At 51.8% G+C, this 25,825-nt stretch overlaps 2 protein-coding genes across 7 annotated transcripts in view; one reads left to right on the top strand and one right to left on the bottom strand.

The window, feature by feature from the left end:
- Positions 1-1,805: 1,805 nt before the first annotated feature.
- PES1 (pescadillo ribosomal biogenesis factor 1) lies at positions 1,806-18,680 on the bottom strand. 2 transcript variants are annotated; one of them, XM_004283718.4, is made up of 15 exons: positions 18,525-18,680; positions 15,842-15,921; positions 12,010-12,163; positions 10,749-10,858; positions 9,165-9,336; positions 8,992-9,081; positions 6,432-6,548; positions 6,238-6,312; positions 5,948-6,037; positions 5,668-5,795; positions 5,151-5,276; positions 4,835-5,019; positions 4,204-4,370; positions 3,902-4,063; positions 1,806-2,325 (listed from the first exon to the last, which is right to left on the bottom strand). In XM_004283718.4, exons 1-15 carry the CDS (start codon positions 18,546-18,548, stop codon positions 2,242-2,244), a joined length of 1,764 nt encoding a protein of 587 aa, XP_004283766.1. In that variant the 5' UTR covers positions 18,549-18,680; the 3' UTR covers positions 1,806-2,241. The 2 variants fall into 2 exon arrangements, with proteins under 2 accessions (XP_004283766.1, XP_049553752.1); XM_049697795.1 differs by lacking the exon at positions 15,842-15,921 and having other exon boundaries at positions 18,525-18,547.
- Positions 18,681-18,866: 186 nt separating this feature from the next.
- TCN2 (transcobalamin 2) overlaps positions 18,867-25,825 on the top strand; it is a 33,894-nt gene continuing 26,935 nt past the window's right edge. For 4 of the 5 annotated variants that reach the window (XM_049698568.1, XM_033412918.2, XM_049698569.1 and 1 more), the window contains exon 1: positions 18,894-18,996. The gene's annotated coding sequence lies outside the window, so the exon portion shown is untranslated. Of the gene's footprint in view, positions 18,997-25,825 lie in introns of all 5 variants that reach the window. The other variant, XM_012538211.3, reaches the window with a different exon arrangement.

Raw genomic sequence — 25,825 nt, 5'->3', positions numbered from 1 at the left:
GAGTAGGGGTGGTCATACCACCGGGAGGTCTCAGCTGACGCCCCCCCTCCAAGGTGCCCATCACTGAGCACAGTGCCATCAGGATGCAGGTGCCGCATTCAGGATCTGACTCTTTCCAGTCCCAGGCTTCCCTCCTTCACCCCAGAGGAGCAGGCCCAAGGATGGGGATTAGTGCCTGCCTGGAGCTGAGAATGCTCAGCTCCAGCTGTGGGCAGTGCAAAACCAGCTGGCCACCCAGTGGGGCATAAGCCACGTCAGAGCCCCACTGCCCCTGCCATTACTGGGTGACTCCGGAATAGGGAAAATTCCACGTTAGCATGACTGCCAGGGATTTTTCCATATCTTTTTTTTTTTCCTATTTATTTTTGGCTGTGTTGGGTTTTCATTGCTGCGCGCAGGCTTTCTCTAGTTGCGGTGAGCAGGGGCTACTCTTCATTGCAGTGGGCGGACTTCTCACTGCGGTGGCTTCTAACGGAGCATGGCCTCTAGGCACGCGGGCTTCAGTAGTTGTGGTATGAGGGCTCAGTAGTTGTGGCTCGTGGGCTCTAGAGCGCAGGCTCAGTAGTTGTGGCGCACAGGCTCAGTTGCTCCACAGCATGTGGGATCTTACCGGACCAGGGCTCGAACCCGTGTCTCCTGCATTGGCAGGCAGATCCTTAACCACTGTGCCACCAGGGAAGTCCAGGATTTTTCCATATCTGATGGGCCCGCTCTCTGGCCTTGCCCTGGCACCCCTGCCATGGCCCTGGGATGTACATGCACCCAGGCAGGACCAAGTTATCCCCCAGGGCTGCAGACTTTGGCTCCAGAGACCCTGACCCTGTCCCTGACTCTAGAAGACCACCCCCCCCACACACCATGAAGCATGTCAGAGTGGAACATACCCACAGCACACCCACGGTGAGGCCCAGTGAGACAGGAGCCCTAGGTTCTCCACTCCCTCAGCCAGAGAGCCTGCCCAAGCTCTTGCCTTCCCCCTGCACAGGGTGGGTCTGAAGACACTGCCCAAAAGAGTTCTATAGAGCCTGGGCACTTCTACAGAGTGAGGGGCAGAGGGCCAAGGCCCTCAAATGCCTAGATTTGGCAAAGGAGGAGCCCAGTTCCAAACCCATCCTGTGCCCTGCTCCTGAGAGCACTCAGCCCACAGGAGCACCCTGGGGGGGCATTCAGAATCTCCCTGCCTGACCTGGGAGGGGTTGAGTGGCCCTGGCTCTGCCATGAGGCACCGGCAGTCCAGGCAAGGGCATGTCCCCTTGGGCCTCTGCAAGGGCACTGCCAGGGTCAAGTGGGAAGCTATAAGGATGGCCCAGCCAGGGTTACAAGTCCAGCTGCTGGCAAAGCCACATTGGGGGTCATTGGCAGCTCTGCCCATAAGCCCACAAGGTAAAGCTAGGTACCCTCAACTCAGGCCCCATAGATCCTTCAGACACTGGCTTTTACCTCCCACGCTGACTCCAGCAGGAAGTGATGACAATCACGGTTGGTGTTTGCTGAGTACTTTACCTACCAGACACCTGACACTAGTGACTCTCTGAAACATTATCAGTGAACCCTTCACACATGCCTGGGAGGAAGGCTCCAGAATTTCTACGCTTAGCTTACACGTGAGGAAGCATGTTCACAGAGGAAAAGTCTCTGGGCTGGAATGTGCACCTACCTTCTGGCACCCTTGGACCCCAAGGGATCCACAGGCAGCCAGAAAGCTCTGAGCAGTGACCGGCTCCTCTCAGTGAATACTGAGGGCTGGCCAACCTGGAGCACTAGGTGGCCCTTCTCCAACCCCAGAAAGGCTCACGAACACAGAATTCAACTGGCTGCAGAACTCCAGCCATTTAATAACAAATGCTTCCCCACCCTAGCCCCCATCAGAGCACTGGGAAAATCGTGGGTCCAACCGTACGTGTGGGGGAGGGGATGCAGAAAGCCAGGGTGAATGGGAACAGTCAGTGAGGGGCTGGTCGGGTCCCGCCCCCTGTGTCGCTTGACCCCCGGGAGCATTGCGGGGTCAAGGAGAGGCAGAGGCCTCTCTGCCCAGCCACCAGCAGGGAGCTCCATCCGAGCGAGGCTGGGGCTGTCCATGGGCCCAGCCAGAGATCTTGAGAGGAGGCCAGGGCCGGCAGAGGGAGGAGAAGGATGAAAACAGAAAAGACCCTGGTCTGTCACCAAGCCCAGGCCCTCTGGGTCCCTGTGCCAAGTCCAGCCTCCGGGAGCTGGCCTCACCCATGGCGAGGCTGCCGCCACTCACTCCGGCCTTGCCTTCTTGGCCTTCTTCTCAGACCTTACAGCCTTATCGTGGGCCTTCCGCTTTTCCACCAGTTTGTTGGCCTGTGAGGAAGAAGGGGAGGATTAAGCTGTGATGGGGGGAGGTCGGGGAAGGGGACTCCCCCTTCTGCCACTCAAGGCCACCCCTTAAAAGCAGAGCTTCCAGGAAAGCTAACAGGCAAATTACCAAGGGGAAAAAGCAAACCCCTCTGAAGAGCCTCAGGTGAGGAACCGTGCCTTCACCCCTGCCTTTATGACTCTGTGAAGTTATGGGCCCACAGCAAGTCAGGAGGATTGCAGGCTCCCAGAGCTGGAGGCAACTGCCCCACTGACCCCCTTCACCTGGGAAAGCTGGGGGCCATTCAAACCTTCACCAGGAGCTGCTAGAGTGGGGTCGACCTGGAACAGTCCTTCCCCGGGGCCATGTGGCACTATCTATTCCAAAACAGGTGGCCTTTCAACCTGGCAATTACACTCCTAAGATTTTACCCTGCAGAGACGCTTGGAGGTAGGAAGAGAGGTGCTCAGGACTGTTCTCTGAGAACGACTATAAAAGGGAGACAACCTAATCCTGTCAGCAGGGAACAGGCCATGCACTGTATGATGCCACGGACAGTTCATGCTGTGGTTAAATAACAAACACACAGCAGAACAACCTACAGGCAGACCTCGGAGATATTGTGGGTTGGATTCCACCCACCACCCCAATAAAGCAAATACTGCAATAAAAGGAGTCACGCGAATTTTTTGGTTTCCCAGGGCATATAAAAGTTCTGTTTATGCTATGCTGTTGTCTGTTAAGTGGCAATAGCATTATGTCTAAAAACACCGTGCATATACGTTAATAAAAAATACGATACTGCTAAAAAAACCTAACCATCGTCTGAGCCTTCAGTGAATTATAGTCTTTTTGCAACAGTAACATCAAAGAACATTGATCAAAATCACCATGACAAATATAATAATAATGAAAAAGTCAGAAATATTGTGAGAATTACCATCACTGGTGACACAGAGACATGAAATGAGCAAATACTGGAAAAATGGTGCTAAACAGATTTGCTCAACACAGAGTTGCCACAAACCTTCCATCTGTAACAAACTCGTTATCTGTGAAGTGCAATAAAGCTAAGTGCCATAAAACCAGCTCTGCCTGTATGTGTAGCACAATGCCCCCCAAGTAACATCTGTGTTATCACATGCACAAAGAAACCTGGGGGGCTGTTACTACAGATCACCCCAAGGGCAAGACTGTGAGCCACTTCTGCGTCCATTACAAAGTTCTGGCATGCACAGAGCTCTCTTAAAAATTTTTTTTCTTTTATATTGAGCATATGTGGCTCTGTGAATGAGAGGAAACAAAACAGAAGCTGAACCAAAACCTCCCACAGTCCCTCCAGCTTCACGCACTTCTGTGAAGTGCAGGCCCCGAGTCTGCTGCAGCAGCTCTGGCCCCCAATCCCAGCAGACTCAGAAACCACCGGGTGCAGGAAGGAGACTGACACCAAGATGCCCAAGGCAGGCAGACAACGTCAGAAAAATGCTAGAAAAGGGCCCAGAGACTGCCCGGGAGAGCCAGCCGGCCTCGAAGCTCAGCTGTGCGGCCCCAGCTGGAGCCTCAGGCGGCGGGGAGACTCACCTCGCGGATTTTTCGCCTCTTGCCAAACATGATCTTGTTGTAAAGGTACTTCTCCCGCTTCTTCATCATCATGATGGCCAGGCGCTTGGCCTCACTGTCCTCCTCCTGGGCCAGCCGCTGCTTATCCTCCAGCTTCACTGTGCCCACCATCACCTTGGGCTTCTGGGGACACAGGGGGGACACTTGTGCTTGCAGGTTGACCCCCACCCTCTACCTCCAGCCCCCTGGCTCCCACCCTTCTGGCACCAAGGTGGCCAGTGGGGCTGCTTCCCAGGCCGAGAACCCAATCAACTCCCTGGTACCTTCCCCTCCAGCCTCGGCTCCTCCGGGGCCGTCAGTCGGGCCTCTTCCTCCCTTTCCGAACCAGCCTCCTTGTCTTCTTCCTCCTCCTCTTCTTTTCCTCCCTCTTCATCACCATCACCTTCATCATCTTCCTCCTCATCCTCCTCTTCAGATTCATTCAAATTTCCTACAAACAGCCAAGGATTACGAACACCCGGGAGCCTGCTCTTCCCCTTGTGGCGTGAGAACTGGCGCCAGGCACCACCCTCTTTGGCACAGACGTTCCAAAGGCAGAGCAGGGCCATCCTGACCACAGGCCCTCTGGCACCTCCACCACAGGTCCAGCTGCCTTCAGAGCAAACTCCAGGCCCCCAACCCCTCAGCTCTGCTGCCTCGCGTGGAACTTCCAGACCATTCTGCTCAGTCACTCTGGACATCAAGGAACACTGGATTATAAGACACAAACGTTTCCTCCTCCTAAGCCACGTTACTCCGATGAGAGTTTAAAGGGCTTTGTACCCCTGCTGCCCTGTTCTCTGGAGCTTGCCACCTTTGTAGCCAAGAAGGGAAACAGCCAGGTGAAGCCCCTGGAGCCGAGGCCAGCCTGGAGGAGCCTGCCCACCCCGCCCTGCCCAGCTCCCTTTCACTCACCTGGGTGCTCTCCCCGCTGCAGGGCCAGCAACTTCTGCTTCTCAGGGGGCACATAATCGCCTTCCTTCTCTGACACGAAGGGCGAGAGGTGTGGAGGCAGCTGCACCCCGGGAAAGTAGTCTGCCACAGGGAGGAGGAGCCGGGCGTTCACGGAGTCAAACACCCACTGGGGCTGCACGTAGTACCTGCGCAGGGTGAGGGCAGAGAAAGCCGTGTTGCCACCCGAGACCCCACTGCATCTGCAGGGGCCTGGAGACAGACCTCCGCCCCCAGAAACCCAAACAGGCGGAGGAAGACGAGGGCCTTGGGGGCCTACCTGCCGATGACGGGGGTCTGTTGCCCAGGCCGGTCGACAATCTGGTGGGTGATGCCAGAGTCTGTGACGTCGTATGTGGCCCCAATGCACAGAGATTTGTCCCAGGACACGTTCCCTCCAAAACTCCTACAGGCACAGGGGGAGCCCATGAGGGTACTGAGGCATGAGGTGCCCACCCTGGAACCCACTGGCTCACAAGCTCACGCTCCTAGGACACACCTGTCCCCTCCCCACCCCAGGAACCCCCCCTTCAATTGGCCGACGCCTCCAGTGCTGGCCCAGGGGAGACCTTCTGCCCTAAGCTGGTGAGGAAGTGATGCCAGCTGCCCTCTAATGGGTGCTTTCCACGTGCTTGGGGTGTGCTGAGTTTTCCACACCCATTTTGTTGAATCCTCACAACAGCCCTAAGCAGCAGATACTGACGCCAGCCCATTGTTACCGATGGGCGTCCAGGGCTGCGCTGTCTACGGCAGGACCCAGCCCAGTATGGCAGAGCCAGTGCCGTCAGGCTCCCCACCTGATGACAAAGGCCAGGGCCTCCCGGGGCACCTCACGGTTCAGGAAGAACTTCAGGCCCTCGAAGAGCTTCTTGTGCTTTTCCTGAGCCTCCAGCTCCTTCCTGCAGTCCTCCTGCGCCACCATCTCCTGCCGAGAAAAGGGGCTGCTCACACTATCAGGCCTGCTTGCACCCCACTGGAGGCAGAGGCTGGAGACGAGCCCCTCCCCAGCTTCCTTCTAAACCCCTCAGTCCGCCCGCCTCCCCAACCCCCGCTTCCAGAGGGCAGCGCAGTCCTCACCCCGTCAGCAGGAAACTCATCCACCTCGGCTTCCTCCTCCTCCGCAGGCACCACCACACGGGCCAGACTGGCACTGAGAGAGGCCAGTTTCTGTGGGAAAGCAGCAGGGTTTCAGGGATGCTGCTTGCAGGTGGGGAGCGGTAGCGCTGGCAGTTCTTGGCCGGGTATCAGTGGGTTTGGGTTCTGAGGGTAAGCCCTGAGACCACCTGTCTAGCCATGACCGCCTCCACCCCCAGGCCAGGAACCACCCTTCTGGGGGATGCAGGGCCAACGCTGGAAGCCTCTCTCACCTCCATAGAGCTCTCGGAGTCCAAAGCATAGGTGTCCTCGCTGGCCTTCGCTTCTGCATGAGCCTGACCCTCGAGCTGGGAGGCAAGGGGAAGGTCAGAGGAAGAGGATGCCCCTAGCCCCCACCTCCACGTGGGGAGAGAGGCCATGGCCTCTGCCCGGTGAGGAGAAGGTGCTGGGCTGGGCCGGGGCCTACCTTGGGAGGGTAGTGCAGGTTAAGCGACTGGTAGAGGCGGAAGTTGACGAACCCCAGCAGGGTAGTGTAGAACTCGGTGAAGGTGGCCATGACCCTGTAGTCCACGTCTGTTGGGTGCTGGGGACACAGAGACGCATCAGCAGTGTCAGTGCAAAGATGGCACTGACAACCCATGTGGGGTGGGGGCTCCAGGTGCCCAAGGACCAGGAGCTCCTCCAGGGTGGCCCCGCCTTCGGAGCTCTGCCCCAGGAGAAGAGGCTGTGTGGCATGGCCCTACCCAGGAGCATTCTGGGCACCAGTGAGGCTCTGGACAAGGGTCCCAAGGCTTGTCCTGGAGGCCAGTGCCAGATCCCCGTGCCATAAAGGGGATGCTAGGAGTGAGAAGAGGGAAGCCTTTGTCACGAGGTTCCCGGGACAGGCTGGTGCCCCCGCTCCCTGCCCCAGCTCTCCCCTTCACCCTGCAAGGCAGACTTCTGTTCTTGCAGAGGCCGCTCACGCCTGCTCCCTTAGCCATCCCGTAATTTCCATTTACTGTCTTTTCTGGGGCCAGCCCATGAGCACCTGGGGGCCTGGCTGGGAAAGGTGGCCCTGGATCAGCCCATCTGCCTGGGTGGGGGTAGTGGGCGGGCGGCACTCAGCACCTACGAGCCCTGGCAGGAGCCTTCGGACAGATACTCAGAATTCAGCAACCCTGCCTTGGGCCCGAGCCGGAGACAAAGGCACAACCCGAGGACCCAGGACAGGCTGGGCAGCTGCCTGGCGCAGCCCCAGGGAGCTCCTGAGAAATGCTGCCTGCTTGGGGCAAAAACACAGAGCAAGCGGGGGACACGGGAGGGCTCGTCTTAAACCTTGAGGAGTTGATAAAACAAAACAGGGCAAGGACCTGAGACCCAAACCAAAGTGCCTCGACCCTTGAGCAGCACTGCCTGGCATACCAGAGAGGCCAGGCCAGCCTGGCCAACTTCTGAGACCTGGACAGGGGGATACGCCAAGCGATGATGAAATCAGTAATGATCACAGCATCCCTTCTGTGCCTGTGCGCCTGTGACGCTGAGCTGTTTCTACATCCTGCCAACAGGCAGTGACTGGGCTGTGGGGGTAAAGGGGCCAAGAGGTGCCCCACCTGTCCCCCACTGTTACCTCAGTCCTTCCATGAGCATCCACCAGGGCCTTCGACGGGCCTGCGAACACGTGAGCGGTGACTGCCCCACAGCACAGCAGCCCCCTGGGCCCCGCTACCTGCCTGGGTCCTGCTGCCAGGAGCCCAGCACTGGCTGCACAGGGGCCCCAACTATGACCCAGGGCTGGTCCCCCATCCTCTTGCTGAGAGGAAGCAGTGGCAGTGAGCTGGCCAGAGAGGAAGGAGGAAGGGGTGGCCTGTGCCCTCCCCCGTTCCTCCAGGGCCAGCTGTGTGGAGGCCGGCCTCCACAGGGCCCTATTCACCACTGGCAGTACAGACAAAGACCAGTCTGAGCAGTGAGGGGGTGGGACATCAGAGAGAAGGAAGGAGAGGGAGGGGCAGAGAGGAAGGAGGGAAGGCAGGGCGGAGAAGGCAGGAAGGACAGAGGAGAGGAGGGACAGAGAGGGGAAGAAGGAAGAGCACAGACTTGCACACACGCCTGCCCCCAGGGAGTGGGCACAGGGACTGCTGAGGGCCGAGCACCTCTCACCCACAAAGACCACAGGCTGCCACCAATTGTCACTGCTGCTCTGCACTCAGCGGGGGTTCCAGCCTGTGGCCCCCAGCCCAGAGTAATCAGCAGTGGCCCAGGGGACCCAGACCACCAGCCCCCGCTGCCTGGCCAGCAAACCTGCCATCCAGCTGAGTCTCCACTGAAGGCACCAGTTCTCACTCAAGGCACAAGCAGGAAGCAAGGCCAAATGCAGGCCCACAGCAGGATAAGTCAGGCGCCAAGCCTGAGACCCTGTGGGAGACTAGAGGCTAACAACCCCCATACGGAGGCCAAACCAAGATTTCTCTCGACGGATCCTGCCAAAAATTCTCACAGTCTTAAAAAGAAAGATGAGTAAGAAATAGTGCCAGTAATAAGTAGTACTCCTCTTGTGCTCATCCTCCCCAATCTCACACAGTCCCCAGTTCTGGGTGGGGCACAGGAGTGGGGGTGGCAGAGCGGGGTGAGCACCCAGCAGGTTGGAGGGCAGGGCCGTGTATACAGGCAGTGCTCGGCCCCGGTGGCCGCTCACTGTTGGTTCTGCAACCCCCGAGGGCCAAGCACCAGGCACTTTTAAAGCTTTTTTCCCTCAAATCCTCACAACAAGGCTTAGAAGGTGGAAGCACGTTATTAACTGGGCACAGAGAGGTAAGGGAACACGTCCAAGGTCAACCAGCTAGAAGGTACTGGAGTCAGGCTGGCTCGGGCTCTTGTTACAATTCTGTACCACACCCCCCGCCCCCCGCCACTGCCCTGTCTGGCACTCAGGAACCCAGCTGGTTCTGCAGGACAGGAAGAGCCCCCCTTCACCCACACCATTATCTCTGTCTAGGAAGCAGAGAGGGAGCAACGGTCCCTGCACAACCCTTCCCTGTGGGCACACTCACATCGTGGGAGAAGGTGTAGGGCGTGATCCACACGATGGGCTGGCCCAGCACCTCGGCCTGGTAGTAAATGCCTTTGATGGACAGGAAGACCTGCGGTGGAGGGGGGACAGCGTGGTGAGGACATGGGGGTGCGGGGCGGGGGGCTGGGCCCCACTGGGTGGCCCCGGGCTCACCTTGCGCAGGGCACGGGCGGCAATGACGTAGTGCATGAACTCCACGGCCAGCCGGTGGCACAGCTGGATGGTGTGCACGTGGCACTTGCCGGTCCGTGGGAAGGTGGAGAAGAGGAAGCACATGGAGAGGGCGTCGTCCAGGTCCCGCAGGGCATCTATGAACGTGGGGTACCTGCGTGGCCAGGAGGGTGGCGCTTGTAGGGTCGCACAGCCTGGGCTCTGAGGGGCCCCTGAACTCGTTGCCCCACCCCAGGCCCTGCCACCGCCATCTCCTGAACAGGGAGCTGGGCAACGCCCTGGGGCCTGGCAGCGCCAACCTCCCCACAGCTTCCGGAGGAACACGGAACCAGGATGTGCCCACTTGGCTCTGAGGTCAGAAAAATATGAGTCAGGAGGGGCCAGCCAGGTCTTCAGACACAGAGCAAAACAGAAGAAAGGTCCGCAGGGACCTCTCAGAACAAGAGAGGCACTTGGTTTCCTGGTTCAGAGGCCAAAGACTCAATCAGCCCCCTCTTGTGCCTTGAAGTTTCCTCGCTCTGCACCTCACAGACAAACCCAACAACCCGGGCCTTTCCTAGAAACAGCACTGGACATTTTTCTTAAGCAAGGGCTGAGGAGAAGGAGGTGACGCAGAATGGGAATGCCACCATACTGCCATCTAGTGTGCACATGAATCCAGACACTTGCTTTTTTCTTGAGCATTTTTTTTTTTTCATTTGTTCCACAGGACAGCTGTGTCACACGCGTCATCTCTCTGTTAGAGGAGGACCTGCTCGGAGCAGGAGCAGTTCGCGGACTGCCCAGCTCGTGGCCACGGGCTGGGGTGAGAACACCTGCTGTCGAGCTCCCAGGCCAAGGCTGTTGCCCTGCTAGCCCATGGCTGGCCCGACTCAACGAAGCCAAGTCCATCCAGCCTGGAGCTAAGTGTTCCCAGGGCCAACAGCCACCAAGAGAAGGCAGACATTCAGTTAGCCCAGAGTTTCTGCACCTTACCACCACTGACATTGTGGGCCAGGTTGTCCCATGTCGTGGGGGCTGTCCTGTGCACTACAGGGTGCTGAGCAGCATTCCTGGCCTCTGCTAATTAAATACTAGTAGACCCCCTGCCATCCAAGTCAGGAGAAGCAGAAGTGCCTCCAGACATTGCCAAGTGTCCCCACTGATTTAGTCAACGAATGACGGGGACTGCTGAGAAGGATGGGCAAGAAACAGTTGAGATCAGAGGTGTCCAGTCACATCTTCCAGGACTGACCATGCACCCCACGCATACCCCCAGGACTCCGGCTCTCTCTCACCACAGGGCGTTTGCACTTGCTGTTTGCTCTGCCTGAACCATGCCTCTCCTGGCTGGCTCAACTGTCTCCCCCAGAGACCTCCTTTGACAAGCCTGTAACTAACGTGCGTCCTCCAGCTCCCTTCCTGGAGAGCATCCCTCGTGGCACTCGTGTGGACTTGCAACCATTAGAACAACTTGGCAGTTTGTTTTCTGGTCTGCCTCCTCCAACAGGACGCCAGCTCTGTGAGCAGGGTCTCGGCCCCGTTCCCCACTGTACCCCCAGCACCAGGTCAGAACCCCCGGCTCACCGCTCCTTGACGATGTGGTCGAGTTTGTAGTTGGGCTTGTTGTCCTTCAGCCGCTCCACCGTGTTCCACTCACTCTTCCCATAGGCCTTCCGCAGCTTCCGGACGAACACCTGGGAGAGAGGAAGAGACCGCTGATGTGGGGCCAACGGCTCCCGTACACCCCTTCCGTGGAGGAGGGATGCTCGGGGCAGGAGGGCTCTCCGACCACGGCTGTCTGCCGGCACGATCTGCCCCCTCAGCCCGGGGTTTGCACAACAGCCACCTCCACGGAGCAGCGAACCTGACCCAGACTGACGACAGAGCCACCCCACTGCATCCCGCTGACAGATGAACAGGGATAAGCATTCAGACGGGCTGACTCCGCATGTTTACGTGAAAGTATAAAGTTTTCAGCCCTATTTTCCAACTGAGAAGTGAGACAGACCAGGGCCAGGAGGCTGGGCCAGAAACACCAGTCCGCATGTGTGTGAAACGAGCCTCGGGCCCACATGTGGGGCTGGGCCACACGAGAAAATGCAGTTGAGGCCAATGGTGGCCCCAGAAAGTCCTCTAAACTGACCAACTGCCTCCCCCGAGCACTTCTTCAGAGGCTCAGAGGCCACCTGCGCTGAGACTGTAAACAGCAGCTCTGAGACAGCCAGTCCCACAAGGGGCCCAGTTCCAATGCAATGAGCTGGGGTGTCTGGAAAACCCAGCAGCAGGACAGGTCCAGCCGCCCACCTCGGCCAGCTCTGGCGAGAGGGCTACCAGCAGCTGTACCCCACAGCCTGGCCCTGCTGCTCGGCAAAGGCTACAGTAACAGCAGTCTACTTTCAATTATTTGCATTTGGTATAATTAAGTTTCTTCTTTCCCTGCAGTATTTAAGCATTTAATCGTTTCTATTTGAGGAATGAAAAGCTTGGTCTCCTGGGAACAATTCCAGAAAGAACCTGAATAGGAGTGGTTTATTTGGGCAGAAAACACACCAGAGAGCCCCTGAAAGACCACAATCTTTGCCTCAGAGGCAATACATTTACCCTTCTCCAAAAGAACCAGGGGAAAAGCATGACAGGTAATGCATTAATCATTGGTCAGGTTCTATGTAAATGATTTCCACACCTAAGATCTCAGTCAATCCCCCTGACACCCTTTTGAGGTAGAATTACCTCACCCTATGTACAGGCTTGCTCAGAGAGATCAAACAATTTGCCCAAGGTCAGTGTTAGTGGGTCTGCATAGAGCTGGGAAGGGCCCCATCCAGACCCTAAGCCCAGGCCTCACCTTGTACTCCCGGAACTTGTTGACAATGGGTTCATGGAGGAGGAATCTGATGTCTTTGATAAGGTAAAAGGTTCGGGCTGCCGTGGAGCCCTTGTTGACCTTCTTCTTGTGTTTGGGTTCATGGGGATAAATGCCCTTCAGGATGCACAGCCGCCTGGAAGACAAAGGCCACTCCTTCTATCAGCAAACGTGCTGAGCACTGGGCACGCTGGGCCTGGAAAACTGCAGTGAACAGAGAACACAGGAGCCCTGCCCTTTGGAAAACTCACTTTCTAGTGCAGGAGTCCGACAGTGACAAGTTCCTGACAAACATAGTGCAGACAGTCCCAAGCACCAGAAAGGAAACAATCAGGATATTGACAGGGGCCAACTGGTAGGTACCTCTTTTAGCAAGGAGAGTCAGGAAAGGCCTTGCTGACAAATCAACATTTCAGCCACATGGAGGTATACCTCATTTTATTGAATTTCACTTTATTGCACTTTGCAGGTAATTGCATTTTCTTTTTTTTTTTTTTAAACAAATGGAAGGTTTGTGCAACCCTGCATTGAGCAAGTCTATCGGCGCCATTTTTCCAACATTTGCTCACCTTCATGTCTCTGTGTCACATTTTTGGAATTCTCACAATATTTCCAAACTATTTCATCATTATTATATTTGTTATAGTGATCTGTGATCAGTGATCTTTGATGTTGCTATTGTAATCATTTTGGGGGCACCACGAATAGCACCCATACAAGATGGTGAACTTCATCAATAAATGTCGTGTGTGTTCTGACTGCTCCACCCGACCTGCCATTCCCCAGTCTCTCTCCCTCTACTCAGGCCTCTCTACTCCCTGGGACACAATATTGATATGAGGTCAACAAATAACCCTACAGTGGCCTCTAAGTGTTCAAGTGAAAGGAAGAGTCCCACATCTCTCACTTTAAATCAAAAGCTAGAAATGATTAAGCTTAGTGAGGAAGGCATGGTGAAAGCCAAGACAGGTCGAAAGCTAGGTTTCTTGCACCGCAGCCAGCCAAGTTGTGAATGCAAAGGAAAAGCCCTTGAAGGAAATTAAAAGAGCTACTCCCGGGAACACATAAACGATAAGAAAGCAAAACAGCCTTATTGCTGATATAAAGTTTTAGTGGTCTGGACAGAAGATCAAACCAGCCACAACATTCCCTTAAGCCAAAGCTTAATCCAGAGCAAGACTCTAACTCTCTTCAATTCTATGAAGGCTGACAGAAGTAAGGAAGCTGCAGGATGAACTCTGAAGCTAGCAGAGGATGGTTCATGAGCTTTAAGGAAAGAAGCAATCTCCAGGACATGAAAGTACAAGGTGAGGCAGCAAGTGCTGATGTAGAAGCTGAAGCAAGTTATCCAGATCTAGCTAAGATAATGAACTAAACAACAGATTTTCGATGTTGATGAAACAGCCTTATATTAGAAGAAGATGCCTTCTAGCACTTTCCTAGCTAGAGAGAAGTCAATGCCTGGCTTCAAAATTTCAAAGGACAGGCTGACTCTCTTGTTATGGGATAACACAACTGGTGACTTTAAGGTGAAGCCAATGCTCATTCACCATTCTGAAAATCCTGGGACCCTTAAGAATTATGCTAAAATCTACTCTGCCTGTGCTCTATAAATGGAAAAACAAAGCCTGGATAACAGCACATCTGTTTACAAAAAACAACGTCAGGGGCTTCCCTGGTGGTGCAGTGGTTAAGAATCCACCTGCCAATGCAGGGGACACGGGTTCGAGCCCTGGTCCAGGAAGATCCCACGTGCCGTGGAGCAACTAAGTCCATGCGCCACCAACTACTGAGCCTGCGCTCTAGAGCCCGTGAGCCACAACTACTGAAGCCCATGCACCTAGAGTCCGTGCTCCGCAACAAGAGAAGCCACCGCAATGAGACGCCCACACACTGCAATAAAGAGTAGCCCCTGCTCGCCGCAACTAGAGAAAGCATGAGCAGCAATGAAGACCCAAAGCAGCCAAAAATAAATAATAAATTAAAAAAAACAAAACAAAAAACATGGTCAATGACTATTTTAAGCCCACCCTGGAGACCTACTGCTCAGAAAAAAGTTTTTTGTTTTTTCAAAATATTACTGCTCATTGACAATGCACCTGGTCACCCAAGAGCTCTGATGGAGCTGTACAATGAGATTAATGTTGTTTTCATGCCTGCTAACAAAACATCCATTATGCAGCCAATGGATCAAGGACTAATTCTGACTTTCAGGTCTTATTAAGAAATACATTTCATAAGGCTATAGCCACCACAGACAATGATTCCTCTGATGGATCTGGGCAAAGTAAATTGAAAACCTCTGGAAAGGATTTACCCTTCTAGATGCCGTTAAGAATTTTCGTGATTCAGGAGAGATAAAAATATCAACATTAACAGGAGTTTGGAAGAAGTTGCTTCCAACCCTCATGGATGACTTTGAGGGGTTCAAGACTTCAGTGGAGGAAGTAACTGCAGATGTGGTGGAAACAGCAAGAGAACTAGAATTAGAAGTGGACCCTGAAGGTGTGACTGGATTGCTGCCATCTCATGATAAAACTTTAACAGATGAGGAGTGCTTCTTATAAATGAGTGAAGACAGCGGTTTCTTGAGATGGAATCTACTGTGGAAATTGCTGAAATGACAACAAAGGATTTAGAATATTACATAAATTTAGTTGACAAAACAGCAGCAGAGTCTGACAGGATCGACTCCAATTCTGACAGAAGTTCTACTGTGGGTAAAATGCTGTCAAACAGCACTGTGTGCTACAGAGAAATGATTCACGAAAGGAAGTCAATCAACGTGGCAAACCTCACTGTGGTCTTATTTTAAGAAACTGTCACAGGGCTTCCCTGGTGGTGCACTGGTTGAGAGTCCGCCTGCCGATGCAGGGGACACGGGTTCGTGCCCGGGTCCGGGAAGATCCCACATGCCGTGGAGCGGTTGGCCTGTGAGCCATGGCTGCTGAGCTTGTGCGTCCAGAGCCTGTGCTCCGCAACGGGAGGGGTCACAACAGCGAGAGGCCCGCGTACCGCAAAAAAAAAAAAAAAAAAAAAGAAACTGTCACAGCCAGCCCAGCCTTCAGCAACCACCTCCTTGATCAGTCGGCAGCCGTCAACATCGAGGCAAGACCCTCCACCAGCAAAAAGCTTACCACTCCCTGAATGCTCAGATAATGATTAGCATTTTTTAGCAATGAAGTATTTTAAATTAATGCATGTTCATTTCTTTTAGACATAAAACTACTGCACACTTAACAGACTACAGTAGAGTGTAAATGTAACTTTTATATGCACTGGGAAACCGCTTCATTGTGATATTCATTTTATTGCAATGGTGTGAAACTGAATCCACAATATCTCCAAGGTCTGCCTATAAAGGGCAGAGGGAAGAGAATCTTAAGAAGGACAGCAGCTGTAAGAGTGGGAAGTGCTGGGTGCGTTTGGAAGATGAAAAGTGAGCCAGGCAGCAGGACGCAGGCTGTGGAAGAGTCTGGACTGGACTCTCCAAGGAGCTGAGAACCACAAGCTGCAGGATCAGGGGTCACTACTGCCAGAAGGGAGAGGATGGGTGACAAAGACCCAGATAAGAGAGCAGCAGTGCATTGCACCAGTGGGCCCATTTTGATGACTCAGGGTGACACGACCCAGTTCTCCAGCTTCCCCGTGGACCACACCTGGCAAAGCACAGCTCACTAAAGCAAAGCCAGGCAAGAAAGAGAAGGAATAGCAGAATCCCAGACAGAGTTTGCAGCAGTGCAGTTAAGAGAGGGATGTGGCTGAGTTTTCACTGGCCAGGCACCCGAAGTCCCCCTCTCCTCTCCAACCTCACCTGAAGTCGGCCAGGCTCAGCTGCAGCTTCTTCCGGGCTTTGTTTCGGGTGATGTAGTTGGTAGCAGAGCCTCGTTCATACTTGGGGAGGATAAAATCAATTCTCCATTAGCAATGATTACAATGACGGAGAGCAACCTCTGGACATTGCTCATGCAAGAGGCGACTATTACTCTGGATAAATGGCCAAGAGGCTGTGGGGACGGAGCGCTCCTGCACTGTCCCTGCACTTGTCAGCACAGAGGAGGACACACACATCTGCACGATGCAGGACCATGAGGTTGCTGTGGATCAGGTGCTATGCCAAGCACTTAGTAGTGGCTGTAAGTACTGACCATTATGATTACTGATTTGCACACATTATTCATTTAATCCCCACAACACTGTGAGGTGGGTGCCATTAAAATTCTCATTTCACAAGGGAGGAAAACAGGCTCAGTAAAATAACCTGCCCAGGTCACATAGCTTTTTAAGAGCTGGGGCTGGATTCAGACCTAGGTCCAAGTCCAGAACCTGAGTGCCTCATCCACTAAGCCAGTGTTCTCAACTTCTTTTTCATTATAACCACCCCTCCACCACCAGAGGCCTTTTTAGACCTTTTCTCCCCTTTAATCACCCTCTCTCACAGCCCCATAAAATGTTAATACCACAGGTACACTGTAGATGTTTCTGTAATGTGGTCCTTCTGAGGGCTACACATCATTGTAATGTCTAAGATGTCCCCCAACCAATTTCTGTTCCCTTCGGCATGACACCATCCAGTTGAAAATGCACACTCTAAGCCACACAGCCTCTCTCCTTCCTCATTCATTCAACAGACAATCACAAGACCTCTACTATGTTCCAAGTGTTTAGCTAGATGCTAGGAGGTAATAAAGACAAAAGGCCTGGTCTCTACCTGCACCCAAAGAGCATGTTGTGTTGTGCAACCATCTGGACATCTGTGGTGCTAAGATGCTGCCTCACACTCACACGTCTGTATCCCTGATAGAGCAGCAGTGCACTGTACCAGCTCCCTGCAATGCTAACCAAGCACGTCCTTCCCAAACGAGGTCTTCCTCTGGATTAAGACAGCATAGGCCTCAATGGCCAGGTCCAGCTCTAAAGGGACAAACCTGTAGCCTTCTGAGGGGTATGTTTATGAATAATCCCACAGTCACGAAACATGCCCTTCATTCATTCTTCCCTTTAGACATTGTCTACTGGGGATCAGGCCCGCGCCAAGTTCTGAGGGTACAAAGATGACTTTCAGACTGTCTTAGGGAAGTTGCTTTCATTCTTTCATTAAAATTGTTTTCTATTGCCCTACACTATCACCATTCTTATTCTTTCAAACATTAAGGGGATAATTAAAGTCAACTGGGGTGACTTTACTCCCTGGATGTATGGCGGTGTATTCAGCATTTTGGGCTGTTAGATGCTATTGGCACCTAGGGGGTAAGAGGCCAGGAATGCTGCTAAACATCCCACAACTCACAGGACAACCCTCCCCACAACAGTTATCTGGCTCAAAATGTCAAAACGGTTGTGAAACCCTGCTTTGAAAACTGTCATGATTTGTTGGGACTTCCCTGGTGGTCCAGTAGTTAGGACTCCGAGCTTCCATTGAACGGGGCCCGGGTTCCATCCCGCAAGACGCTGGGTGTGGCCAAAACAAAACAAACAAACAACAACGACAAAAACTGTCATGATTTGTTTACATATCTGCACCTGTACCTCAAAGTCAGGTTTTCAGTGTTACATCTTTGTAGTTCCAATCACTAGCACTTAGCTCAATAGCTGGATTAAAAACAGATTGGCAGCAGGAACTTTCCAGCTGACAGAAACAATCGAGGCAACTACATCTTCCTCATCCTCATCCCCATCCCCTCTCTAATCTCTTCATGCCATCAAGGTGATTCTCCATACGGCAACAAGAACAACTCCTTGAAAAACAGATATTACTCCCCCTTCAGTTGATTCTTACTGCTTTTTGAATAAAATCAGTCTCCTCACTGTGCCTGACAGGCCTTGCGTGACCTGGTCCCTGTCCAACCGCAACTTCACCAGATGCCACTCTCCTCTTGGTTTACTATACCCCAGCCAAGCTGATATCCTTTAATTCCTTGCACACAGCAAGCCTTTTCCACCCGAAGGCCTTGGCACTTAGTTTCCGCTGCCAGGCTTGTTTGTGATCGTTTTATTTGGTTATTTACTTTAGTGTCCAGCTTCCCCACTAGAAAGTGAGCTCCACGAATGCAGGGACCACAACTAGTTGATTATATCTCCCATCCCCAATGTCCAGGACAAAGCCTGATTCAGCAGAAAAGGGAGTCACAAGTTTTAGAGATGATGAGCTCGAAATAATGGTGAGCTCTACGTAATGTTCATCACTTTCAGTAAAGTTATCCTCCGGCTCGGCCTGTTTTGGGGTGCAGCTCTGCTTGGTAACCTCAACGCTCTTTCACAGCTCTACTCCAGGGTTCTTTCCCCTATTTTACAGAACAAGTACTGCCGTCCTCGCCCATCCTCGAACCCCTTCTGCCTGCTGTCTCCTGTCGCGTTGATCCCAGCCGCTTCTGCACCCACGAGGATCCAAGGACGGAGAAAGGCGCAGTCCCCGGGCTCCATCGCTCCCGTCTCCTACCTCCTGAGGCACCCCCGTCCCCCCTGCCCCAGACCCGCCCCGGCCTCTCGCCCATCACCTTCTTCTTCTCCAGGCCTCCCATGGCTCCACGCAGAAGAATCTACAAGCACCGCGTAGACACCACCAGTTCCTCTCGCACTTGCTCTGCCTAGGGCCCCGAGGCCCCCGAGCCGCCGGCCTGCGCGTGCTGTCCAAGGAGGTGCCTGAGCGAGTCTACTGAAAGATGGAATTTTTCTCCTGAAGATTAAAACTAAATCCTCTGAAAAAAAATCACTAAGACATATCTTTTGGGCTCTTTCTCATCGGTGAGCCTGTTACAGAGATTTTTAATGTTTAAGCATGGGCGTATATTCAGGCATTTCTATAATCATCCTGATGACGAACGTTTGACGTTATAAGCCCCGTTGCCTGTTGGGATGGAAGGGGGCGGAAGGCTTAGAGGCGACGCAGCGCCTTCTGGGATGCAGAGGGGAGAAGCACTCAGAGGTGTGGGAGTACGAGTTTCCCTTGTCTGAGAGGCCGCCTCGGCGGTAAGTGAAGCTGGGCGCGCTTCGCCGGTGGCTATTGGCTTTTACTTTTGTCCATTCGCTGTTACCGGGATAAACAGAGCAAAAGCAGACTTTTTTCTTCACAGGGGTGGAGAGACTCGAGAGGCCACTTATATTTTCTGAGCCTTAGCGGAGGGTTGAAAAATGACGAAAGACCAAGCAGAATTACAGAACTCGTGGTATATTTAAAATGCACATTTAAGACGTTTTGAGCTTTTAATATGTATACACAAATTTCGTAGTGTGTTCCTCAAAGAATAATTACAAATTTATACAAATATTCACACCAAGTGGTGTGGTCTGGGAAGCAGGTAAAATTTGTAAAATTTGATGTTTTCTTCTTTCAGGCCTCTAAACTCCATTTGGAGATTGCCTCAAATTTTTATTTATTTATTAATTATTTAAGTTATTTTTGACTGCTGCGGCACATGGGATCTTCACTGAGGCATGGGGGATCTTTCGTTGTAACTCACAGGCTCCCCGGTCGTGGTGCGTGGGCTTCTCGCTAGTTCCGGCATGAGGGTTTTTCTCTCTCTAGTTGTGGCGCTCTGGTTCCAGAGCGTGTAGGCTCTGTAGTTTGCGGTACATGGGCTCTAGATGAGGCGCGAGAGCTCCATAGTTGTGGCGCACCGGCTTAGTTGCCCCTCAGCGTGTGGGATCTTAGTTCCCCGACCAGGGATTGAACCTGTGTCCCCTGCATTGTAAGGTGGACTTTTTACCACTGGACCACCAGGGAAGTCACAAGATTGACTCATTTTTTTTTTTTTTTTCTTGGTACGCGGGCCTGTCACAGCTGTGGCCTCTCCCGTTGCTGAGCACAGGCTCCGGACGCGCAGGCTTAGCAGCCATGGCTCACGGGCCTAGCTGCTCCGTGGCACGTGGGATCTTCCCTGACCGGGGCACGAACCCGTGTCCCCTGCATTGGCAGGCAGACTCTCAACCACTGCGCCACCAGGGAAGACCCTGCCTCAAAATTTTGAATTTGAGGCCCTGTGAATGTGACCTGACCCAAAGTTGTAGTGATAGAACTCACCCTTTAAAGGTAAATACAGACATTAAACACTGGCTAGTGCTTGTTTTGAACAATGTGCATTTTATTATGTACTTTCAATTAAAGCTAAAGTAAAGTAAAAACCTAGTGATTCTACAAACAGCGAAAAATGAAATGAAATGAAAACCAGCTAGGGGAAGGTGAGCTGGCAGAACTTTGAATGAACTTGCCAGAGAGGTGTGAGGAAAACCAGGGTCATGTGGTGCTCCCAGCAGAAGACCAAGGAGTGTTCCAGAAGTGGGGCAGGAGAGAAGGAAGGATGGCAAAGATTGGTGCCACCATGAAAGTTATAAAAGGTGCAGAGGTGGTGGTCTCTATCACATCTCTGTTTAATTCATCAGTCTGGTGCCTGCAGAAACTGGATTGATTCTGGAGAATGACTATAGATTACTGTGCACTCAAGCAAGTAATAGCCCTGATCACAATTGATGCGCTTGAAATTGTTTCATTGCTAGAGCAGATTAATAAGGCTTGAGGTATATGGTTTGTTGCCATTGATTTAGCAAGTTCATTCTTTTACATTCCACTTAGAAAAGAGGATCAGGACTTCCCTGGCGGTCCAGTGGTTAAGACTCCACGCTTCCAATGCAGGGGGCCCGGGTTCGATCCCTGGTCTGGTAACTAAGATCCTGCATGCTGCGTGGTGCGGCCAAAAAATAAAGAGGATCAGAAACACTTCTCATTCTCATGGAACTGACAATAATATTCATTTAGTTTTACGTTGGGGCTATGTTAACTCTCCTGCCCTCTGTTATAATACTAGTCTGAAGAGATCTGGATCATCGGAACAGCCCACAGATGTGACACTGATCTGTTACACTGATATCATGCTGATCAGACAGGACATGTAGAGAGGGCTCTGAAGCAGGTCCTGGCTGCAGAGCAAACCGTGCCTCACTTGGACCATCGGATCCAGCAGACCCTATGGTGTTGGTGGAGTCAGCGGAGGGAAAGATTCAGTATAGAGCTTATGGCAAGCCCCAGTGGGAGAATCACAATGCAGAACTCTGGAATTCTTGGGCAAGGTCGTGCCACCTACTGCAGAGAAGTGTACACCATTGAAGAAATACCTGCAGGCTTGTTACTGAGCCCTGGTATAAAACAGTTGGCCATTTGTCATCAAGTGACCAAGTTCAGAACTTCCAATTATGAGTTGGGTTATTTTGGACCCAGTGAGGAATAAAAGTAAATGGGCCCAGCAGAGGTCATTGTAAATATAATCAAGCCCTCCTGGGACCAGAGGGCACAAGTAAGCTGCATGAGCGAGTAGCCTAGGACCCCTATTGCACACAACAGTTGCTCCAAAATCCCTTCCCTGTTTGCCCCTAAGCCTGTATGGAGGTCCCACATGACTAGCTGAAAACGAGGAGGAAAAGACTCAAGCTTGGTTTATGGACAGGTTGGCTCAGTGCACAGGTGCAAAGCAAAAATAGACCACAGCTACATAGCAGCCACTTTCAGAGTTGGTCTTGAAAGACAGTGGAGATGGAAAATCTTCCCAATAGGTGGAGCTGCAAGCAGTCATCCGCTTTTTATGGAAGGAAAAGTGACCTAAGTTGAAAATACAGATAGGTTCCTGAGCAGTGGTCAGTGGTCTGGCTGTCTGGAAGGGGATCTGGAAGGAAAAGGACTAGAATGTAGAGATAAGGAGATCTGAGGTAGAGGCATATGGCTGGATGAGAGAAATAGAGAAAACACTGAGCCCCCAGTATGCCACTATTCCTTGAGGAGACCAACTGGCCACTTGACAATTCAGCTACAGTGGGCCTTTCTGTCCTGGAAATGTCACCAGTTTGTCCTGAGAGAGAGAGATACCTAACCTGGGCAAGGGTCTGCCTTGTCTGCCTGCAGACTCAGCCAGAGCCACTATTCAGCAGCCTATGGAATGCCTGATCTACAAGCATGGAATCCCACGTATCATAGCCTTCAACCAGGGACCTGTTTTACATGCAGGGAGGTGTAGGAGTAGGCCCATGGCCTTGGGATCCCATGGATATACCACCTACTGCACCATCCAGAGACATCCAGCATCACAGAATGCTGGAACAGCCTTCTACAAGCATAGCTGAGGTACCAGCTTGGAGGAAATACTCTGTGATAAGCCAACCCACTTACTCCCAATGACTCACTGGGAGAATATTGTGCTTCCCATTCCTGTAACTCTGAGCTCTGCAATGTTGGAGACCCTGGTCCTCAAAGAGGACATGCTTTTCCCAGGGGACACAGAAAGGGTTCCATTGAATTATAAGTTGTGGCTACCACATGGGTACTTTGACCTTCTTGTGCACAGGGACCAGCAGGTTTGAAGAATTTTTCGCACGGTTTGCTCTGCAGCCAGGACCTGCTTCAGAGCCCTCTCTACATGTCCTGTCTGATCAGCATGATATCAGTGTAACAGATCAGTGTCACATCTGTGGGCTGTTCCGATGATCCAGATCTCTTCAGACTAGTATTATAACAGAGGGCAGGAGAGTTAACATAGCCCCAACGTAAAACTAAATGAATATTATTGTCAGTTCCATGAGAATGAGAAGTGTTTCTGATCCTCTTTATTTTTTGGCCGCACCACGCAGCATGCGGGATCTTAGTTACCAACACTGAGAGGCCCGCGTACCACAACAACAACAAAAAGACACATGCACCCCAATGTTCACAATGGGGATGGGACAACACGTGCAGAACCCAGGTGAGCTGCTTGGGAGCCTCCTGGCACTCCATTGCCCACTGCAACTGAGAATGGACACATGAATTACCCCTGGCATGAAAAGAGTTAACATACCAAGGGTTCACGACCCTCAGCAATAAGGTTTGGGTTATGCTATCAAGACCTGCTGAGGTAAGAGCTGAGACTCAGGTGAGTTTAGGATGGATGGTGGAAGAAGATGAATACCAACTGCAGCCCTGAGTCACGGATCAACCAAAGCAATGGAGGTTATGGTTTATTCTAGTAGCATCCCTTTTCTTAGGTTCCACTCAGGAAGCGAGGCCCATGGAACTATCTCTGAACCTGTGTGGAGAAGTAAATGTATGTGGTGCAAGGGGTAGACTGTAGTGGCTTCAAAACATGTCTCTCAGGCCTCCTACTGTGGGGAGCACAATTGCCCAATCGCCCCAGCTGTGCTCTGAAACCCATCGAGTGCTAGTGCAAAGGCTGTGCTTCCCATGGGCTCCCAGCCAATGACTGAGCACAGCAAGGATACTGAGGGAGGCCTGGTCCTTGGAGTCACAGGACTCCTCTGTTGGGTGACTGTTTTGTGTCAGTCTCAGCCTATCATCGATAGTGATGCTATTGGCTAGGAGTGCCTGGGGGGCCTGTACTACCAGTGGGAGCCCCCCACACCCCAGACGTTTCCCCAACTGGAGCCAGTGTCGTGGATGGACTAGTCCTTGTGATTGCAAGATACACCTCAGCAACAACCATTAGGGAACTTTGGGGGGAAAAGAAAAGGTTTATTACAAGTCCTGGAGGGTACCTGGCACGTCTGGGGCCACACAGCAAGGTCACAGGTAGAGAGAGAGAGAGCATGCACCTGGGGTTTTGCCTTTATTGGGGTTGAGGATGAGGTGCCTAGGGTTTCACAGGTTCACTCTTTATTGGCAAATTTAAAACAGAAGAGCCAGAATTAGGACACAGGAAGGGAAAAGTGGGGTCACTCAAGCAGTCAGTTATGTAGGTTACCCAGGACTTTCTAAAAGGGGAATTTTGGGGAATTCCCTGGGGGTCTAGCAGTTAGGACTCTGCACTTTCACTGCCGAAGAGGCAGGTTCAATCCCTGGTCAGGGAACTAAGATCTCACAAGCCGCTGGGCTAAAAGAAAAAAGTGGGGGAGGGACTTCTTGGGTGGGGGCAGCCTGTCTCCTTATCTATTTGTTTAACTAGTAACTGTGTTCCACAAAATGTTTGAGGTGCGTGTCTTTGAAATGAATGCCTCAGCAATCGAAAGCTTAATGTCAGGCACTTAAAATTAAAAAAAAAAAGCTTACTGTCAGGCACTTACACTACAGTAACTTTTTTTTTTTAATTTATTTTTGGCTGCATTGGGTCTTTGTTGCTGCGCTCGGGCTTTTCTGTAGTTGCGGTGAGCAGGCTTCTCATTGGGTGGCTTCTCTTGTTGCAGCCCACGGGCTCTAGGCACGTGGGCTTCAGTAGTTGTGGCTCGCAGGCTCTAGACCGCAGGCTCAGTAGTTGTGGCGCACAGGCTTAGTTGCTCCGCGGCACGTGGAATCTTCCCAGACCAGGGCTCGAACACATGTCCTCTGCATTGGCAGGCGGATTCTTAACCACTGAGCTGCCAGGGAAGCCCCACTACAGTAACTTTGATCCCAGGGCTTGCCGTAGGCCTTGCTGAAAGTTTCTTAAATCTCTACAGCATTAATTATTAGAGAAATGCAAATCAAAACTACAATGAGGTATCACCTTACACCGTTCAGAATGGCCATTATCAAAAAAACTAGAAACATAACTAATAAGAACCTGCTATATAAAAAATAAATAAAATAAAATTCAAAAACAAAAAAAATCTAGAAACAATAAATGCCGGAAAGGGTGTGGTGAAAAGGGAACCCTCCTGCACTGTTGGTGGGAATGTAAATTGATACAGCCGCTGTGGAGAACAGTATGGAGTTTCCTTAAAAAACTAAAAATAGAACTACCATATGACCCAGCAATCCCACTACTGGGCATATACCCAGAGAAAACCATAATTCAAAAAGACACATGTGGGCTTCCCTGGTGGTGCAGTGGTTGAGAGTCCACCTGCCGATGCAGGGGACAGGGGTTCGTGCCCCGGACCGGGAAGATCCCACATGCCGCGGAGCGGCTGGGCCTGTGAGCCATGGCCGCTGAGCCTGCGCGTCTGGAGCCTGTGCTCCACAGCGGGAGAGGCCACAACACTGAGAGGCCCGCTTACCACAACAACAACAAAAAGACACATGCACCCCAATGTTCATTTCAGCACTATTTACAATAGCCAGGACATGGAAGCAACCTAAATGCCCATCAACAGACAAATGATTAAAGAAGATGTGGTACATATATACAATGGAATATTAGCCATAAAAAGGAACGAAATTGGGTCATTTGTAGAGATGTGGATGGATCTAGAGACTGTCATACAGTGAAGTAAGTCAGAAATAGAAAAACAAATATCGTATATTAATGCATATATGTGGAACCTAGAAAAATGGTACAGATGAACCTGTTTGCAGGGCAGAAATAGAGACACAGATGTCGAGAACAAACGTATGGACACCAAGGGGGGAAGTGGCAGGGGTGGTGGTGGTGGTGTGATGAATTGGGAGATTGACATATATACACTAATATGTATAAAATAGATAATTAATAAGAACCTGCTGTATAAAAAATAAATTCAAAAATTCAAAAAACAAAAACAAAAAGACATGTACCACAATGTTCATTGCAGCACTATTTACAATAACCAGGACATGGAACCAACCTAAATGTCCATCAACAGATGAATGGATAAAGAAGATGTGGCACATATATACAGTGGAATATTACTCGCCATAAAAAGAAACAAAATTGAGTTATTTGTAGTGAAGTGGATGGACCTAGAGTCTGTCATACAGAGTGAAGTAAGTCAGAAAGAGAAAAACAAACACCGTATGCTAACGCATATATGTGGAATCTAAAAACAAAAACAAAAAAAATGGTACTGATGAACCTATTTGCAGGGCAGGAATAAAGAGGTAGACATAGAGAATGAACTTGAGGACATGGGGTGGGAGGGCGAAGCTGGG

Source organism: Orcinus orca, chromosome 15 (genome assembly GCF_937001465.1).
Source record: "Orcinus orca chromosome 15, mOrcOrc1.1, whole genome shotgun sequence".
NCBI classification, from domain to species: Eukaryota; Metazoa; Chordata; class Mammalia; order Artiodactyla; family Delphinidae; genus Orcinus; species Orcinus orca.
Note: the sequence above shows the minus strand (reverse complement) of the source record. Positions and strands in the feature narration are given on the sequence as shown.